This window comes from Porites lutea, chromosome 10 (assembly GCF_958299795.1).
Source record: "Porites lutea chromosome 10, jaPorLute2.1, whole genome shotgun sequence".
NCBI lineage: Eukaryota > Metazoa > Cnidaria > Anthozoa > Scleractinia > Poritidae > Porites > Porites lutea.
Window position 1 is genome coordinate 12,161,728 of NC_133210.1, and position 20,732 is coordinate 12,182,459.

Here is a 20,732-nt window from a genome sequence, read left to right on the forward strand (position 1 = left end):
CAACAAAGATAGCATAATGCATTACCAGGTGAGGTAATGTCCTTTCGCACAGCCTCAGTCATTCGTTGCAGGCCAAAACATAGAAGATCAACCGAGATTTTGAAGCCATATTTGTCGCCTGCCTCAAGCAAAAGCTTCTCAACTGTCTCTAAACTATAAATGTTGTCACAGTTAAAAAGATAAAACCTTTTCTGCTGGTACGACAGGTCGGATCGCCTGATAGCTGCAAGCTGACTGTGGTCATTTAATTGGGCATTTCCCGGAAATGTTAAGGCGCCATCCGCGAATGCGCGCGCACCCATTGCAAATATTTCTTTTTTAGGTAGTTCAAGCAACCACGACCAAGATGACAGTGAAAACGTCACCAGAACCCAAAGGGCGTTCTTTCAGACTTTATCCTGACATGATTATTCCGATCCGCGTTTCTCAATAAACCGAAAGCTGAAGATTTTTTTTATTTACCCCTGGCAATCTTCCGTACACCTTTACAGTATGGCTCTTACGAGGTACACAGAAAATTTTTTAAAAGTGTTTCTCTAAAGTAAAGCCTTAGTTCAGAACAAGATTCTGCTGCCGGGCCCAGCGTGGGTTCGATTCATCTGTTTCAGTGTATCTCCAACTAATTCTTTTTTCCAGAACATCACTGAACCGGAAGTGGACGCGAATTGTTCATGTTATAGGTTGCTATGACAACCTTGGTGTGAGGCAGTTTCAACCAGTAATGAATAACCTCCTTACTTTCCTTAATTAACTGAATAAGACTTAATACTTAGTTTGCTCAGTGGACTAAACGCTTTGGAAATCTTGGGTTTTTTTAAATGATTGACAGTACACTGGTACAACCAACACAATAAAACACAAGCATAGCTAACAACTTAATTTTTATTCTGTTCTAGCCATTATGAAGAAGAAAAAAATTAAAATCACTTATGCACTTCTACATAATTGAATTACGTTGTAAAATTCTTCTTTTTTGTAATTTTTTTAAATGAAATTGTGTCTTATCCCCACCTCCTACTATTTTCCGGTGTGAGGAGGCTCACTTCCCGCTTTCCAGCCGGCTTAAACAGGAAATTCTGTTTTTCATCCGACACTCGACATAGTCAGTTTAACCTACACTATTTGAAGTTGGTTTATTGTTACAGTGTAAACAAATTTGCAGACGAGACTGAACTGCAGCCCTAGCTACACCCGCAATCACACCTATCCTTACCACCGTTACGCTAATCGTGCCCGAAAACAAAAGTTCACTTGCAAAACATTTATAACGTTAAATCTTCGGGCCATGCAGCATATCTCGCACTGAAATACACGGTCTTGATAGAAGACAGAAAACAACTGAAAAGTGGTAGAATTAAAAGAGGGTTTACATACCTCCTAAAATATGAGTACTACGTCATGAACAACATTTATGCTGACGAAACTGAACCGCATCTACACCTGCAGTCACACCTATATACAGCTATTTCGAGAAAGGTTGTCGGAAAAAGTGCACGCGACAATCCTGAAAGGTATTGCGGGTGGGTTTGAGTGCACTGTTCTTCAAAGAAATTTGAAAGAATGGTATGGGATGTTTGCGATGTTATGTTTGCCAATGCCAAAGGAAAGCAGCCAAAGTAGGTTCGACAGCTACGGTCGTTAGGAAAAGCGTATTGATCATATCCCATATCACCTTTCGGGATTGTCGAGTGCAAATTTTTTTCCGACAACCTTTCTCGAAATAACTGTATATCACTGTTGCGCCAGCGTGCCCGAAAGATTTTTCGGACCCTGAGAAAATATAAGTATTAAGCCATAAAGGCAGGTTGCACATAATGCTCACTGTTGGAATGTCGCTGGTTTTTGACAAAACAGACTCGCTGATCGACCTTAGTCTTCTCTTCATCGCCAGAGGCCAATAGGCCACTTTTGAATTATTAAAATTCAGCATGATAGCGAGTCTCAAGGACAAAGACATGTCGTCTAAGTAGCGTGAATTGTAATATATCGAAATTGGTGGGCGCCTGGACTCGTATATTTTTTTGCACCTTACCCCGCCGTTAGAATCTGTCTCTTCAAGAAGGAATTAGAGACCCATCTACCAAGAAGCCATAAGCTAGGGACTATCTCTAATGTGCTCAGGAGATGTTTTTTCCCAATTTATCAGCTAAGTTGATAGGGTACATTGGCCCCAACAGGAAGGTATGAAACTACTAACGGTCACCAATCTACCATAACAATTTAGTTGATTAAACCAAATCTTTTTTTTTAACTGCCCCTTACCGGAGCAACAACATGCACTGTTCCTATAGAAACTAACCCCACTTATTCATCGATTGCCTTAAGCTTTTTCCCACAACTTATTCAGCTCATCTTCTATCTCTTAGCCGGAATGTATGATACAGCACTTTCAACTCTTGTCAAAGGAACCAGTAATTCGAATAGCTAAATAAGTAAACAAACATGGCATCCAATGGAAAAGTGTGCCTAAAATTTACTTTAATCATGGAAAGCTCTTGTAGTCAGGAGGCTCCGTATTTTCAACAGGGCTTTTCTCAGCTCTACCTCGAGGCTCGGATGTGGATCTCTTGAGACTTTCCCTCTGAGCCTGTCTCATCTTGACCGACAGCTCTCCACACTTCAAAGCTCGCTCTAACATCTTCAGCACTTCCTTCTTGTACGCTGGGTCAAACTCTTTATCAGGTATCGAGTTCGCGATCATGAAGACATTCCGCGGCTCACTTCCAGTGACATCTCTCGCCGCTTCCTTTAACTTTTTTCTTTGTTCGCCAGGGTTTGGCATACTCCGCACTTCATCGTCAAAAGTAATGACCGTAATGATCGTGATAACTATGATAAAAGAAACAGAAAAACAAAACAAAAACCAAACTAGACATCAGGCTGACAGTCGCATGTAGCTTGCTTGGCAGGCGTTTTGCAGGAAGGAGAAAGGACGAATTAAGGCGGGACAGGAAGGCTCCCTGCATGTTTCGCACGCATTCCTCGTACTCACTCTCCCTAATTCCCACCGTCCATTTCTCTCTTATCAAAAGCTCAAACTATGTCAGTGGCGGATCCAGGGGAGGGACCCGGGGCACCCGCCCCCCCCCCCCCCCCACTTATTTCTAGACCAAACTTAGGCCCGAAGGGCTAATAGCAAAACATATATTCGAATGCTTTGAAAAAAGGAAAGGGGAAGACGGCAAAAAGTAAATACTCTAGGACTTAATTGATTAATAACTTATTAGCCATATGGTTAGGAATTTTTTGTTGTTTGAAATTTTAGTTATTTGGAAATAGCTGATATACTATTTATTGTATAAGACTCCAAATAAATAAAACATGTGTCATGTGTCATGGCCGAAAAAAAATTTTTGGAGACCGTCCCCCCCCCCCCCCCCCCCCCCTCAGCCCCCGTGATCCGTTTTGTCCAAAGAAGACTTTTTTTTCTCTACACATTGCCTTAATAAAGTGCATTTCACTCGGATTTCGTGTGCTACTGGGACCGTGCCAATTTACCTATCCATCTATCTCCCACTGGCTCTTCAAATAAGATGAAGTCTCGGCTTTTCAGCCTGTTCCAGGCGTTCAGATAATAGAGTGGGGTGCTGAGTCAAAGAGCAAGACAAAATAAGAAGCCTGAGAGAGGGAGAGAGGCAGGAACTTAGCCATCACTTCCTTCTCCACCCCCTCGCTGCTTACGCCACCTGGCGCTGTCCCCACAATCTGAACGCCTGGAACAGGCTACGGTCCTCTGCATAGCCCTTTCTGAAAAGCATCTAGTGTTCTCGATCGGGATTATTCGAAATTCGCGGGGATCATTGGGGGGATTAAGGGATTGAGTTAAACCCTTTTTTGTCGATTTAGCCGCTAAAAAGAACCTTTGTATAGGAAATGTGCCTCAGTTTGAGAAATATTAAGGACTCACTTTGTTCTCTCATCTGGTGTTGAACAAACTTGATTATCTCCTGGTACTTTCCAGTTTCAAATCTAACATCGTTAGCTTTAATCACCCACAGTATCACATGCATTTGGTCAGCAATGGGCTTTTTTTTTAGCCTGTGAGCACCGACCCCTCCTTCTACTGCTTTTGCAGCACTCGTGTAATCTCGCGTCAGATCATCTCCAGGTCGCTCAATGCCATAAATAATGCGAAACAGCTCCCCTATACAACCGAAACATAAGTATTTTAGACTTAAGTTTCCTCCAATATCACTTATCCAGTACTGAAAGCTGTATAGTTTAAATGGTCGAGCAGCAGAGTTAACAGCCCAAGACCCCATTCAGTTCCCAAGAGGGTCAACACTCAAAGTCTTGGAATAACTGAGGAGAAGATTTTGCCTTCTTTTGCACAAATCGTATGAACGAATAACGGAAAGACCTCTCTGTGGCGACTGGCGAGCAATAAAACCACTAGGCGTTGTATCAGTGACCACCCCTTGTCCTTGATTTTGTGTGGGTATATTGTGGGGAGAGAACTTATATTTTATGAAGCTTTCCAACGGAATGGAATATATTTTTGGTTTCCCCACATAAATGGTAAGCAACCCTAATGTTTATGCTTGCAACTTTACCTATAAATAATAAAGCTTTGAAAAACGACTTGCTTCCGGGGTCCTTCCGGGAATCAAGACAAGTACAGTCACCCTCCGCATCTACTAGAACATCCCTCACCCCATCCCTCTCAACTTCTTGTTTTATCCTCAAAATAGCAAAAACGATGGACAAAATAAAATTTCCAGGAAAGTGAGGTTTTTACAGTTGCTGTCGTTATACGTATCGCTTAGTGAAACATCAACGCTATCAGTTTCACTTTATGAATTTTTCCACTTGGTTAAGAAACAAAAATAATGGTTCTACACGCCGGATTAAAAAACACATACCGTATTTTCCAAATTTAAAATGATTTAGGAGTGAAAGATTTTGTACCTTCCTCTATCCTGCCAAGATCAAAAAATCCTCTAGTGTCATAGATGGTGACAAAGTTCGGCAGATCACAAGCTTCTAAAATCTTCGTTCCTTCCCTTCCAGTCGTTTGGGTTACGGCAGGCCGTGTACCCGTCTCCAAGCATTCGAAGATGGTGTTAATCAAGGCTGATTTTCCAGACCCTGCCATTCCAAACAGTACGATATTCAAACGGAAGCCATCCATTTCCCCGTGCCGGGCATCATCAAACCGCTCGTACGCGCCAACTCTGTACTCTATTAATCTCTCAACAAGCTGTTCTATTTCTCTCGCAGGAGGCTCGATCGGCGCCATGATCGTTTTCTTAGGAATTAGATGATTATTTCTCTCTTGAAAGGCATCTCTTTTCCTGCCAAAACGGGGGATAATATGCTATAGCGACGCATTCACCAAAAGAAAAGGGTCGATTCACTCGGACCATTGAATACATAACACTTTGACGTCACGAAAGCTTTTTCCGAGAAATATTCTTCCTACATTTGAGTCTTCGGACAGATGGTTTCCAAAATGCATTCACACCTATAGCCCAAAAATAAGATATTTAACTCTTTTATGTGTTTTTTCATTCATCGTTTGGGAATAATCCTCGCTGACAAATATTTATTTGTTGAAAAGCAAGTTTTGATCGATTTTCGTGACTTCTCCCGACTTGCGTGACTTGTTCACAAACTGCTTCACGCATGTAACTGTGCAGTTTCGTCGAAACCACGACATCCGCTTTTTCAGGGAATGCACCGAAGATGACTTCATAGATTGCCTGAGAACTACAAAATGGAGAAGTTAGAGGCTCGTCCAAATGCTGACCATGACATGGAAACTCTAGACGAAGAACAACATCAAGAAAATATCAGATGCGTTCATCTCTTCAACTGTGATGAAACGTACAAGCTTGATGTAGTAGAGGAGCTGTTTGAGGTCGTCAAAACGAAACTGAACTTCGCCATTTCCATTCAGTCACATTACTTTGCCCTTCGAGATATGTCTCAGGTATGTGAAAACATAATTCCAGACCAAATCAAGGTGGATGATTTCGCTGTCTTTGTGGTCCATGCACACGAATCTCGTCTCTCCATCAACGAAGATAACGCTGGAATTGGATATGCAAAGATCTACAGAGCATTGCTTCGGGCAACGGGTAAGAAATTTCAAAACGTTTTAATTTTGCCAAGAAAAATTAACATCTAACGGCTCACTCAAGAAATAAATAAATTCAGAGAATTTTAATGGTGACTTTTTTGCGGTTTTGAATAGAATATCCTTCCAAACTTGGTTCACAGAAGTATTTTATGAATTTAAAAGTAAGGAATATTAAAACAACAGAAGCCGGAAGTATGTTAGTAGTGACAGAAAGGTTTTCTTCGTTTTGCATGATTCATCCTGCGTAACTCAGTGGTTTAATATACATTTTAAAAACCTCTAAACTTCATGACACAAGAAATTATTAAAGGAAAAGCAGTATGGCTATTGGAAAAGAGCTTGTCGATAATATAATATAATTATTTTACTGCAGTCGACATGTTTCGCTTTCACTTTCGATCCCAATACATATATCAGGTGACAGTTGCGTACTACACGTCATACAGCCAGATTAAATACAAAGAAAAAACTGACTAGGGTAGGGTCAGCTTTTGTAAGCCCCCTCCGTCCACAAAGGATTAGATGGACCATGCAAGATACAGAATCGTCATTGTCACTTCCAGCCTTCACGCCCCATCCCATTTCCCGGTTTACACGGGTACGGCCATATGTTTGAACGGACGAATTTTTTCCCTGTGCAACCCGTTTACACGGAACTTTGCAAATTCTGTTACAGATTGCAGCACTGTTTACCGTTCAAAAACAAGTACGGTTCTGTGGGTATCGAGTAAACGAAAGGCGAATCCGTGCAAGTTTTTGTCCGATCAAATATTTGTTCATACCCGTGTAAAGGGGGTCTCAGCCACACAGCTCGGATTTACAAGCGAACATTTCTAAAGGGGCTTTGAGTAGGAATAGAATAAGGCGAGTACAGCCTTGAAATCTGCCTGTTCAGGATTTCAAACAATGTTTGTGCGGCTCCATTCTCCTTGCGCCAACTCCACTATCCTGACACCAGGAAAGTACAGGGTAGGCTTGGAATTTGGAGCCGTTGTTATTGCGCAGAGCTCGCGCTGTACCGGGGACGTAAGGCATAAGACCTGTTCAACAAGTATTTTTTGTAACTTGTTTACCCACACGGAGCACTTCTTAAGAACTGGTTGGAAAGTGTCCGCGCCTTCCAGATCGAATTGGAAATTGGAACTGTCCGGACTGTTTTTCTCCGGAGCACCAGGAGAAAAACCTCTTGGATCAAAGGAGAGAACCAACAACAAACTCAACTCACGTGTGGGATTCAAACCCGGCCACATTGGTGGGAGGCGAGCGCTCTTACCACTGCGTCACCCTTGCTCCCCAAATGTATTCGAATGGAAGTAAAAATAATGGTTAAACCTGTGCTCAAGTCTTTTGGTTTAAAAATGCGCTTTCGCAATAATCGATACCTTACTCGTAGTACGACAATCTTAATGTCCCGATTTTTAAAAGGATGAGAACTCATTTTGTTAATATGTTATAGATGGAAAAGTACTCATTGTTATCGGTGGAGATGACAGCTACAAGGACTCCGCTGAGGAAAAAAATTCCTTCCTGTCGCGTTGGGCACGGAGAAAAATTTCTTCTCAGTTCAGCGAAGAATACTTGGATGGAAGGAAAAGTTTCATATTTTCTTGGAACAAGAAACACAGACCAATTCACGAAGAAGCACTGTTGCATTACTTTGATCACTTTGATCCTGATAAAGAGGAAAAGAAATTTGTTCTGGTCGAAAAGAAAGAAGAAGAAACGGTTTCTGAAGGCCAAAAACAGGTATATGTGTATGTACAACCAGTGCTTCAAACAAGTCCCGTCCGATATAGTCCGGGCAAGGACGTTTTCTTTCCGGGCAAGTAACTTTAAACGCTCACTTGCCCAATGGGAAAGGGTTCAGGCAACTAAAACGAGCAAGATGTAGTCCTAGGCAAACCAATTTGCGAGAGGTGCCTGCCCAAAGGACAACCTGAAATTCACGTTTTTCGAGCCCTATATAATATAACTTACAAAACTTGAAATTTTGGGAAATTTTTTTTTCTTCTGTGAGTATAGATTAGACTGAGGTATAACCCAATATTAACGTACTCCTCAGTACGCTAGAAGGAGTCCGACACAATTGGTACGTTAGTGAAGCTTATACTCCTGACACGCGCTTACTCATTCCCTTTGGAAAATTAGCCAGAAGAGAGTATTACGAGCAAGCGAACAAGGGCTCAAACCTGGGGGAACGTGTATAATATGCACCCTTTGGTTCGCTCACTCCTGTCTCGCGATGACAAGATTCCCTTTAGACTGTTTGAGAAAGGACCGCTGGCAGTCTACTAGATTAGTTACTTACACGCTAGTTTGCTTAGTACTAACGTTTTTGCCATTTCTATCAGCTACTGTCTTTAATTTTTACTCAGCAAGAAAGAACTGAATCCGATGTCGAACATAGAAGGACAGAGGGACAGTCCCCAGAAACAGAACTACAGAGGGGTCAAAAAAGAGGCGAGCAAATTGCTCCACAGCAGCTACCTCGAACAGAAGAAGGATCACCAGAGGATATGGAAATTGTGTCACACCTTAGCGTGGAGGACGAAAAACACAAAAACGTGGGGGACGTAGAAAAAACCTTTGTTATTGTTAGCGAGGCTGATTTCTCAGGTAAAAGGGATGAAGCGTAAATGTGCGAAATGGTTTTATGATTTTCCCTTATTTTTAACTTAGCATTTTGGGTGGTTGCTTACTATACAGGATGTTCAACTGTATTGCATCTGCTTTTCTTTGCTGATTAAAACAGGCAAGCCGGCTGAAGCTGCATCCGTCCCTACTATGGATTTGAAAGAGATGGAAGCTGTCAAACCACCCTTACCATCCCTCCCTCAAGATACTGAAGTCAAAGACACACCCTCACTTGCTACAGGTAAAGGTGAAATCAGAAATTTCTTGCCGTTCGTGGTGTCTTCATTTTAACTTCTTTTAAGAATGAGCTGAATTTGCAACTTTCATGTGGCAATCTGTCCATTGGTGCTCTGTCAGTCTGAACTTACTAGGCACCAGTTTATGGTACAATGTCTTAAACTAATTTTACTGGCAGTTAAAGTCACAACTTATGCAGTTACGAAAAAAAAAACCTGAAAAATTTCAGGATTGCCGTGATTCAAACCCTCACCTCTGCCCTCTCTAAGACAACGAACAATTTTGAAACTGCCAATGTAGAGGTAGCATAAAAATATTAATGACAATAATCAAATTGATAATGGTGGTGGTGGTGGTTTATTAACGGCATTTCCATTATGAGATATCTATACATCTACTTATAGTAAGTAAAAGATAATATGCTTAAAATTAGCAGGTAACGAATTGAAAAGTTTGGATGCCGCAGCGTTCTCAAAGGTATTCAGTGCCAGCAATATTGTTACTGAAGCCTTTCGGTTGAAAACATAAGTTTTGGTATAACCAAAATAAGGATTAAACAAGTTGTTTCCTTAAGGTATGGTAAAAAGGGTAACAAAAACGTGCAACTTGTTTTGTAACATGGTTGCGAGACGACTTGAATAGCGATGTTGCACATTTTACCACCCGCCAATAAACCTGCTTCGTAACAAATCAAGTTGCTGCAGGTTGCGTAAAGATGTTGCAGACAGTAGAGATTAGGTTTACTTTTGTAATAAAATCTGTACATGATGTGCTTTCACCGACCCAAGGCAATCTTGTTTTGCAATAAATGACATAACTTCCGTGTATGACATAATTTCATTCAAACAGAAGCCAGTATTCACCGACGCAACTTGCAACAACCTGATTTTTTTCAAGACAGGCTTGAACAAGGGTGAAAAAACGCGCGCTTTCCGACTCGTTTTGCAGCAATGTTGCAAACCAAGTTACACTTGTTTGTTGCCCGTTTCATTATAGCATAAAGTATAGCGAAGGTACCGTGAACGGAAGTAAGTCATTCGTTACCCTGCTCTTCCCATTTGAGGTTATTGTTGATATGCATCACGAGCAACTTGTTGAGCCGACACGCTCCAAAGGTTTTCCTTCGACAGTGAAGTTGACTGGGCGGTCGACCAGCTTGTAGTAGGTTGACATATCTGCTGGGCAGGAGAAAGCATGCAGTTGGTCTTAGTAGGATTCAAGGCAAGGTTGGAATCCTTAGATTACGGTCCATGCTTGGTGAGACAGCGGTTCAAATCTCTCACCCTTTTGCTTGAATCTAGTTCCTTGACTGCACAGTGGGTAAACGTATGGATGGATCGGGGGAAGAGAGATTGATCGAGGTTATCTACAGTTCTGGCACATACAAGTTGAACATTATCGGTCCAAGGATGGGCCCTTGAGACTAAATAACAAAACTTCGCTTCAACCATTTGAGACCCATCCCGGCCCCAAAAAAATGAATACATACCCTCTTATCTTTTTTTTTACCTACCTTTTGTCATTTTTGTTCCAGAGGATTCCTTGCCAAAAACAAAACCTAAACGTGTACGTGTCGAAGAAATGGATACAAGTCCCCCTGGGGAAAGCATAGCAATCCTTTTCCGGGACGAGTCTGATATTAAAACCATAGAGGAAGTGTTTGGTGATGCCTTACTTGGTATTAATCCTGTCACATCGAGAGATCCGCGCTCTATGAAGGATTTATTGCAAAATAAGCCAGTAAGATCCTGTTTTATTATTGTTGAATCTACCAAAATAAAAGAGGAATCGCTGACGAAATCAAGCAGTACAGTTTACCAAGATCTACTGAAAACTGCCAGCAGGATTGTAGGTAAGAACATTTCCTCTCCCTTTTCCCTGTACACTTCGTTGTATGAATTTTCTTTATATGAATTTGTAACCAATTTGGTTTAAACCATGTTACGTATTTACGTGTTATCTCCTGACAAAAACTATGAAATTAAACTTAAGCTGAAGTGTTGCGAGGCATGTTCTGATGTTCATTCTCTTTGAAAAAATGAATGAATGAAAGCTTCCATGACATCAACGAAAAAAGTTTCCTGTTTCAGTAAGTTCTGAACGCAACGTGCCGTGTTGTCAGAGTGCTGGACTTTCAATCCGGCAGTTGCAGGATCTAGTCTCACTGTGACCCCTGAGTGAGTGCAGTCGTTTCTTAGTACCACCAACTCTTTGGCCACACTTGTAAAAAGCCAAAAAAGGTTTGCCCCTTGCTAATTAAGATTCTTAACACTGTTGTGTTTAATTTGAATTTTTGGTTTTAGTTATTTGCGGCGCCTCACAAGGTTTTGTATAAAAAAAAACTTTCAAGGGTAAATAAAGTAAACCAATTTCCAGTTTTTTTTTTTTTTTTTGGTTAACAGAGAAGAAGATTGTTGTAATCCTTTGCAGTGAGGGACAAAACCTTACCCCTGGTGAAGAAGGAAGCATCACAGCTACAATTAAAGAGCTTCTCGGCGAAAAAGGCTTGACCTTTTGGTGCAAGGAAAACAACAAAACTAAGCGATCACACTCTCCTCCAGCTAGCAATCTTGCTCTCTCAACGCATGTAGAACGTTCCATAAACCCTGAAGAGTTTGCTCCTCAGAAGATGACCGACAATTTGTTGACAGAGCGGCAAACTATCAACAGTGCTGAATTATCAGAATATAGCGAGAACAAAACTGGAAAAGAGCGCACAGCTGTCCGGGATTTGGAAAGCCGTTCTAAAGGTGCCTTAGGGCAATCCGGGTTGACGAGTGTCCGGGAAAGAGTCGTTGACGGGGCAAACGCGATTGGTACCGAAAAAGACGAAGACATGGCGGATGAAGAAGTACCCTTTGTTCTTGTCAGCCCGGGTGATTTACAATGCTTACAAGGTAAGAGGGATTTAATGTGTAATGGTAAAAAGGAGTAGCGTAATAATAATAATAATAATAATAATAATAATAATAATAATGATGATAATGATGGTGATTAATTAACAGTATTTTTATTACAACATGGTACATTATACAGGTGGTTGAAATTTATTTGAACATACAATCACTGTTCAAGGTAAATTAAAAAAGGCACTAGCTACTTAAAAAAATAAAAAAGGAAATTTTACTGCGCCCTTTCAAAATAGTGAAAGGAAAGAAAGAAAGAGGCGGAAAATTGATGTAGGATTTCCCTGGAGCAGATAACAAATTAAAAAGTTTGGACGCGCAGTCTTAAAAGGTATTCGATACCAGCAATATTGCAATGTTGAAGATCATCGGCCTAAAGATGGACCCTTGAGGCTAAATAACAAAACTTGCCTTCAACCATCTGAGACCCATCCCGGCCCAAAAATAAAATGTATACATTCCCTCTTACATTTGTACTACCTTTTGCTATTTTTGTACCAGAGGATTCCTTGCCAAAAGCAAAACCTAAACGTACTCGTGCCAAAGGAATGGATACAAGTCCCCCACAGGAAAGCATAGCGATCCTTATCCGGAACGAGTCTGATGTGAATACCATAAAGGAAGTGTTTGGAGATGTCTTACCTGTCACTTTGAGCGATCCGCGCTCTATGAAGGATTTACTCCTCCAGCAAAGCACGCAAGTGAAATCCTGTTTTATTGCTGTTGAATCTACAAAACTGCTGACGAAATCAAGCAGTAAAGTTTATCTAGAGCTACTGAAAACTGCCAATGAGTTTGTAGGTAAGAATATTTCCTCACCCCTTTTCCCTGCACAATTCGTGTTTTACCCACAGCGTTGAGGCGTTAACCCAGTTACGCCTTATCTCCTGACAAAAAAACATGAAAGTTAACTTAAAAAGAAGCGTTGTGAGGTATTTTGTCTAAACTGTTCTGATGTTTTTTCGTCTAAAAAAAGAATGAAAAATAGCTTTCCAAGAAGTACAATGTACTGTTTCAGTTAATGTTGAACGCAGCGTGCCGTGTGGTTAGAGTACTGGACGTGGAATCCGGCAATTTCAGGTTCTAGTCTTACTGTGACCCTGGCTGTAGTAGTCATTAAAGAAGCACCAACTCTATGGCCATACCTGTAAATGGCCAATAGGTTTGCCGCCTGTTAATTATGTTGTTTGAATATTTTCTTTGCCTCACACGGTTTTCTATTATAAAAACTTTCCAGGTTAAAGAAAGTTTTTTTGGTAAGGGTACAATAGCGTTCGATACCAGCGCTCTTTTTTTATTCGTGTCACAAGAATTTGGTACTCACTTCTGTCAGAGTTAAAATCAAATACGTTATGCTAGCCCAGTTTAAGAGACTTCTTAGGGATTACTATGCCACTGCCCTACTGACTTGCTATAATGTATAGAGGACCCCAGAACATGGAAGACAATTTGTCTAAAATGTAACTACGGTCGCACTCTAACTAGCCGCGCGCCTGCTGCTTTTAGCCTTTCCAACAAGCCTTTCTTTTTCCAATCCTAATGTTGCTTTTATTTTTGATATTTTGTCAATTTCCGGGCCAAGAGTAATTGGTTTATCTGTTGTGGTGACCCTGCCATGTATGTATATGTATGTTATTATTATATTTTTTTTATTTTGGGGAAGATTCATAAATGAATACTAGTAAATAAATAAATGATGTAGTAACCAATTTCCAGTTTGTCTTTTCGTTAACAGAGAAGAAGATTGTTGTAATCCTTTGCAGTGGAGGAAAAAGCCTCACTTATAGTGAAGAAGAAAGCATCACAGCTACAATTAAAGAAATTCTCGGCGAAAAAGTCTTAGTTTTTTGGTGCAAGGGAAACAACAAAACAAAACGTTCCAGTTTTATTCGATCACAATCTCTTCCAGAAAATCCAAAAAACCCTGAAGAGTTAGTTTTAAAGACTCGTTTGCTCCGAGGAAAGATTTCATACGATGAAAAAGACGTAAAAAAGAGGGTGGGAGAATGGACAGCTCCTCAGGAGATGGCCGACAGTTTGTTGAGAAAGTGGCAAAATACTGAAAGCGCTGAATTGGCAGTATACAGAGACCTGAAAACTAGAAATGAGCGCACAGTTGTGACTGAGGAAAGCCGATTTAAAGCTGCTTTAGGACGCGTCGGGTTCACGAGTGACGGGGCAAACGTTTCTGGGTGGATGAGCACCGGGGCAAACGTTTATGATGCAATCAGGCAGTACGGGTCAGACCTGATGAGTGGGAAAGTGCCTGGTACCGAGGCCACTGGGTCGAACGTAAGTGAAGACAGTCGTCCCGAAGGAAGCAGCAACATTTCCTCTGCTAACAGTAATCAAGATCTCCTCCTTGACTAGAACAAGAGTAACATATGGGAGTGATGGTAAATGAGCAACGCCTTATTTGAAGGAAATTTGACTGAATAAATGATATAGAATCTAATTGCCGTTTATAAGGCTAAAGCGTAAGGGAAATTAATTTAAAAGTGCAGACTCGCCAACATTAAGTGCTATTTTGAAATCCAACGAAGTGTTTCTATTAATGAAAAAGTGTTGCCTAATCCTGCTAAAAATTAGCATTTGATAACATGAACTTTTAAAAAGTGTCTTTGGCTTAAGACGATGACACGGTAAAAGGTGAAAATTATAAGTTTGAGTGTTATTTAGGGGAAATACACTCTAAAAGTATTAATTATAGGTTTCTTATTCGCTGCTGGAGAATGGAGTGTGTATTCCTTGCTGATGGTTCTCCTGAAGTTAGCAATGAAGCTTGGAAGGTTGCCTTAATTAATCTTAATTAGTATGTGCCTTGATCATTTGGAAAATAGGGGTGAGAAACAACACCTTAGCCGCTACAAGCAGTGTTCCTATAGTTCTTTATTTACCTCGCTATAGTAATTACACGCAAACTATTAAGACTATTAACTATCGAGTTATCAGTGAATACGATCGCGGGAGGACCACTCGTGTCAAGCCGTCTGTTACCTACAAACAGATTCCATTTATCAGAAATCCTACCAGATGTCAACATGCTGGTGAGAGCAAAAAGGTCGCCATTAATCCGTAGGGGAGTGTGTTAGTTTGTGGGGGGTTTTTCTTTCTTTGTTATTGCTGTTGTTGTTGTTTCCTCTTTTACCACGTTATGATGTCCTCTCGGAATCGTTTTGTTTCAAACAATGACTGAAATTTATTAAGAGAAGAGCTCTTGATCTTATTCATAGCTCTTCAATGATTTTTTCACTTTGGTTTTTTGTGGGACCAGCTCATCAGTCTTTTTGTTGTAAAAATGATGGTGAACGTTATTTCTATGACATCACACGCACTTCTGTTAGTCAAATAAGTATAGGGTAATAATTAAAAAAGTGACTTTAGGCTGATTACATGGAAAATAATAGTAATGGCATAACTTTTTTTTATTGAGAGTAACACTTAAAATAAATCTCGATAATCTACACATGGCCCTCAGAAAAAATAAATAAATAAATAATACAAAAATCTATCGAAAAACTATCATAAAATGATTCTCGTGCGAAAGTTTGAAGATAAACTAACTAAGGAATTACTAAAGATTGTCCATTACAATTTACAAACTTCAATTCACTTATCTTTGTTTTCGAAAGACGTCAAGGCAGTGCAGTCTTTCAACTCCTCAAGAAGTCTGTTGCACGAGCTTTCAGTACTGAACATAAATGAGCGCTGCCCGTATGACTGTTTCTTGTTTCTAGATCTCTGGAATTCACTTCGCTGAATCTTAAAAACGTCTTTGCAATGTAGCTAGGCAGCAGACCATTTAATGCCTTAAAACCATTTTTGCCTTTACTAGTTTCGCCACTCGCTCTTGAAATGGGGAAATGTTAAGATCCTTGAGTAGAGCCATGGAAGGAGCGTGTCCCAGGGAGCATCCATTATTATAGTATTCCCTCATTTTTACTGGCTTTATTACTTATGTGGACTAATCCTAAAAAATGCTGAACTTCAAGAAACATTTTTGCTTTCAATTTCATCTTCTCCAGTTTACTTCGTTGCTCTTCGCGCACCTTTGATAGAAAAACAAAACTCCACCTTGTATAAGACAGTTATTCTGTTCAGTGAATACAGGTGTAGTCAACTAGTACGACTGGAAATAACTATTTTTATGTGCAGTGGTTTCAATGACGCCGCTAAATTAAGAGAAAACAATTTCAAACTCCGTCATAAAGGCTCTTGTAGTATTTTAATATGGCAGCGGAAGTGAAGACTCATGCCGTCGCCACAGTGGAATAAGAGAAGACCCCGGGGAGGAGGTTGAACATTTCTCGGAAAGCAAACAAGGCTTACACTCCAAAACAAAACCAGACATGCCTGATACAATGCAGCGAGTTCAGATCGTCCAAAGGAATCGAACGCTCAAACTTTGCTACATTTTCAGTAGCAATAATACTTGTAACTTGGACGTTGTGGGAAAAATTCTCTCCTGTTTAAAAGAAAAGCTGGGAGTCAAAATGCTCGCTTTTAAGAATCATTTTAGCCTGCCGGACTCAACGGAGATGTGTGAGAGTATTATTCCCGATTTGCCAATGGATTTTGCAATTTTTGTCGTCCATGCGAACGAAGATCGCTTTTTAATCAACGAAGACAGCGCGAGGATTTACAGAGCTTTGTGGAAGGCCACAGGTAAGTTCTAATATTATGTGGCACTGGTTTGCCGTCTACCTATTTGTAAAACAACACGCCTGATATTCAATTCGATCGATGATAATCAGCCTAGCATCACATAAACAGCCCAGAATGAACTTTTCAACCAAAAAGTCGGTATCAATCACTTTTTGTGGAAATCGTGGAACAAACCCTTTTATACAAATACCACCATGAATATCTTCCTCGACATGATGGCATTGTTGATCACTTCGGTTTTGTACAATAACTAAGTGATTTTTTAAATCAAGCTAAAATCAGTGTGAAAAAGGGGAAAAAGCTATTTGATTTCGTTTTCAAATTTAACCCCCAAAAAAAGGAACTAGCAAGAAACACAGTAGAGTAAAGCAGGTGTTTACCATGTTGCATTGTAAAATATATCACCCCGTATAAGGAAATCTGAAACAATCTTGGATTCTGGATTCCTTGCCATGGATTTCGGTCTCTTTGATAGGGTCTTAATAGTGGAACGTGGATTCTGAATTCTGGATTCCTTGAGCTCGACACTTACGTGCAGTGCAAAAGTCTAAAAGTCCCGATTTATAAAGGAATTTTAACTTCTTATATTTAGTTATAGGAGGAAAAGTACTCGTTGTTATCGGTGGTGATGACAACTACAAGGACTCTGCTGAGGAACAAGGTTCCTTCCTGTCGCACTGGGCTCGGGAAAAAGTTTCTTCTCAGTTCAGCGAAGAATACTTGGATGGAAGGCAGAGCTTTATCTTCTCTTGGGACGATGGTCACAGACCAATTCACGAAGAAGCACTGTTGCACTTCTTTGATCCTCATAAAGAGGAAAAGAAATTTGTTCCCGAAAAGAAGACTGAAGTAGCGGTTACTCAAGCGGTCCCCAAACAGGTTTGCTTGTGTGCATGTACCTTGTGAAATTTTGGCAACACTATTTTGAAAAAATCTATATTCAGTGGTACTTCGATATACTCGGCAACTGATGATTTTGCACACTTTTTGGAACAAACAGATCGCCTCGTTTTCCAGAATTTAGGAACTGAAAATCAGAATGTCACTAACTCTGTAATAGTTATTGTTTAACCAGATATAATATTCGTTTTATCTTATCAAGAACTCATAATTACAATCTCGCGTTCTGATAACCTAACGCAGGAAGAAGATGAGCACAGGGATGAGTCAAATGTACCGTTCGAGGACTTCGAGGAAATAACCCATGCTGATATACCAGGTAAAGGGAACTCAGTGTAAATGTGTAAAAGATAAATAAAGAAATAGCCGAAAAACGGCATCCCAATGCCCTTAAAATATATATAACAATTATTCACCAACAGTGTCGGTGTCTTACCGAGACGCGAAGACGCAAGGTAGATATTTTTTTTTATGTTAGTATGCGCTAAAAACACCTATATATTTGAGCTTAAAAGTGATACATTTTCACTCTTTTATTGCTGCCAACGATTACAATTTTGGCGGGCAAATAACCGATGTTACTGCCGTCACGTTGTCTTGATAACAAATAAGACTTTTGAAGGCAAGGTTTTAGTGCTTCGGTTTTTGAGACATTTCTTCATAAGGGGTTGTGAATTTTTCCTGCATTTGAAACCATTCTGTACAAAAAAACATTAAACTTAGTTCAATTTTTAATGTACATGTTAACTAAACAAAGTAGCGCAAGACTTAATGTGTGTTTTTAAACATAAAACTTGTTCACCGGTTTCATCGATAAATTTAGGTTAAACAGACAAGTGCAAAAAATTCTAAATTGAATTTCGTCCCCCTCTTCCTGTTTATTGGGAACAGCTTCATCGATAATTTGTGAAATTTTTTTCGTTTGTTACGGCAGCAAACAGGGAAGACATTTTGCTCGTAACTAACGTCAGTTTGGCGTCGCCTGGGGGTGAATAGTACCGGATTTCCAGAGTTTGAGCAGCCAATCAGAGCGCGCGAGAAACGCTATCCACTGTTTTAGTTTGCACTAAAAACGTTTATTCTGAATATGTTAATCTCCACCTGAGTTTTTTTGTTCTCATGGTACAATATTCTTTGCCCATATCAGATCCTACAACAACCCAGAACCAAGCAACGGGAACAAGTCCATCGTCTTTACGGGAACGCACAGCGATCCTTTATCGGAACAAGCATGATATGACTACTGTCAAGGAAGTGTTTGGTGATGGCTTAACGGGCATGAACATTGTCACATCGAAAGATCCTCATGCTTTCAAGGACTTTCTTCTCTCACTAGATTCTTTATTGAGATCTTGTTTTATTGTCGTCGAATCTAACAACATGAAAGAGAAACTACTGACGAAATCAAACAATACGGCCTGTCAAGACCTACTAAAAATTGCCATTAGGAAAGTGGGTAAGAATATTTTCGCATCTTTTTTTAGCCTATGTAGCATGCGCTCACAAGTACTGAGTGGACGCAAGAAAGAAAGGGGCGCGCGAGGGAGACACGCGAGGAGGAAAGGAGCGTGGGTTCCTCTCACGCACCCGTTCACCCAAATACTTCCAAGCGCCTGCTACGCTGGCTAGTCATGTTTTTTCTCCACACTTCAAGGTTGTACCTAGTAAATCTTGTATTTGTTTTTTGGTCCCGAGTTAAACTCCTCGGCCACGCTTATAAATAGCCAACTGATTAATTCTTGCCAGTTAATAGCATAGAGTTGTGTTTTTTTACTTGAACTCCTTATTTCAGTAATCCTCTGTTTCACAGCCTTTGTGCTATAAATACTGCCAAATACGAATATATAGGTCATCCTGGGTCATTTTCGCTTCGTATTTAGCCGGCAAGTGCCCCGACAACCAACAAGGGAAAAACTAAACACCGTTTCCTTTTCGTTACAGCGAAAAAGATTGTTGTGATTCTCTGCAACGATGAAGGAGGTAAAATTTCTCCACGGGAAGAAGAAACCATCACAGCACAAATTGAAGAGCTCCTAGGCCAGAAAGGATTAATTTTTTGGTGGAAGAGGAGTACTAAAACCAAACCTTCAGTTTTTAGTCGATCACAGTCTCATCCAGCTTCTGCAGGCTCAGTTGAAATACCAACGAAAGGGGAGTTGTCGACACGCTTAAAGCGCCCCATAAACCCTGAAGAGTTCACTTTAGTCCTTAAGACCCGTTTGCGCCAAGGAAGAATTTCATACGATGAAAGCGATGTGCGGCTGGAAGAATGGAGGGCTTGTCAAAAGATGGAGAACAATTTGTTGAGGACGTGGCAGTCCAGAATTGCAGAATTGTTGGAATTGCAGAATTGTTGGTCTTCCGCGAAAGCAAAACAGGAGAAGAGCGCACGTTAGTGATGAAGGATGTTGAAACCCGAATGAAGTCATTGGGAGAGAGAATTAAAGGTCTTTTGGAAAGCTTTGGGCTTATCACAAGTTCCGGGGCGAGCGTAACTGGTACAAGCGTCACCAGTGTGATGGACACCAGTGCGGTGACTAGCACCAGTAACACCAGCGTCACCGAATTGGGGAACGCCGTAGCACAAATGATTGGCGCCGGAGTGTCTGGGGTGGCAAACGCAGGGGCGGAAGTGATTAGCACCAGCGTCGCGGGACTGGCTAATATCGGGGCAAACGTCGTTGGCACAGGGTTGTGGGCCATTGGTTCAACGCTTAGTAACAGTGAAAGTCCCGCAGAGGCCGGAACCAACAGTTCCCCGGGTGGCTATGAACTGAATCTCGATACTGACTAGAAAAACAATCCGGGTTATCTTAGTTACCCATTGGGGAAGGGGGGAGTGAATAGATACACGGCGCTATAACTGCCGTCTTGGCTTTTCATGGGTAGGCCGATTAATCCAGCTCGGAATTAATCAAAACCATGTTTAATTAGTTGAAATTATTGGAACAGTAGAAGAGGTTTCACTCATAATATTACTTGAAACTGTTGTTCACTTTGTATCCATGAATTTCTTTCTACATCTCCTTCGAGAAGCGACTATTTACTAAAAGCTGATAGAAGCTTATAAATATTCAAGAAAAACGCAGTCTGCTACACAGCCGTTTTTAGTGTCGTCACGCAGCGCTCGGAGGAGCGTTTCGTGACGACACTAAAAACGGCTGTGTAGCAGACTAAGAAAAACGTGGAAGGTGGGAGATAAACCTTCTGAGGGAGCCGTTTTCCTGGTTTATAACCAAAAGCAGCATCCTCGAGCTAACCATCCAGAATACAATAAATTGCCATACTGAATACCGTCGAGATTGTGG

At 40.7% G+C, this 20,732-nt stretch overlaps 3 protein-coding genes across 5 annotated transcripts; 2 read left to right on the top strand and 1 right to left on the bottom strand.

The window, feature by feature from the left end:
- Positions 1–870: 870 nt before the first annotated feature.
- Positions 871–5,319, bottom strand: LOC140951024 (uncharacterized). Its single transcript, XM_073400247.1, has 3 exons — positions 4,909–5,319; positions 3,908–4,144; positions 871–2,829 (listed from the first exon to the last, which is right to left on the bottom strand). The coding sequence occupies exons 1-3, from the start codon at positions 5,237–5,239 to the stop codon at positions 2,483–2,485; spliced, it is 915 nt and encodes a 304-aa protein (XP_073256348.1). The 5' UTR covers positions 5,240–5,319; the 3' UTR covers positions 871–2,482.
- Positions 5,320–5,690: 371 nt separating this feature from the next.
- Positions 5,691–15,550, top strand: LOC140950077 (uncharacterized). Of its 3 annotated transcripts, none has more exons than XM_073399246.1 (8): positions 5,691–6,080; positions 7,539–7,828; positions 8,434–8,698; positions 8,835–8,963; positions 10,488–10,805; positions 11,356–11,850; positions 12,361–12,660; positions 13,595–15,550. In XM_073399246.1, exons 1-8 carry the CDS (start codon positions 5,717–5,719, stop codon positions 14,227–14,229), a joined length of 2,796 nt encoding a protein of 931 aa, XP_073255347.1. In that variant the 5' UTR covers positions 5,691–5,716; the 3' UTR covers positions 14,230–15,550. The 3 variants fall into 3 exon arrangements, with proteins under 3 accessions (XP_073255347.1, XP_073255348.1, XP_073255349.1); XM_073399247.1 differs by having other exon boundaries at positions 8,835–8,957; XM_073399248.1 differs by having other exon boundaries at positions 8,458–8,698.
- A 653-nt stretch (positions 15,551–16,203) lies between these two features.
- LOC140949520 (uncharacterized) lies at positions 16,204–19,820 on the top strand. The gene is made up of 5 exons (XM_073398683.1): positions 16,204–16,524; positions 17,123–17,403; positions 17,668–17,743; positions 18,572–18,880; positions 19,366–19,820. The coding sequence occupies exons 1-5, from the start codon at positions 16,209–16,211 to the stop codon at positions 19,818–19,820; spliced, it is 1,437 nt and encodes a 478-aa protein (XP_073254784.1). The 5' UTR covers positions 16,204–16,208.
- The last annotated feature ends 912 nt before the right edge of the window (positions 19,821–20,732 follow it).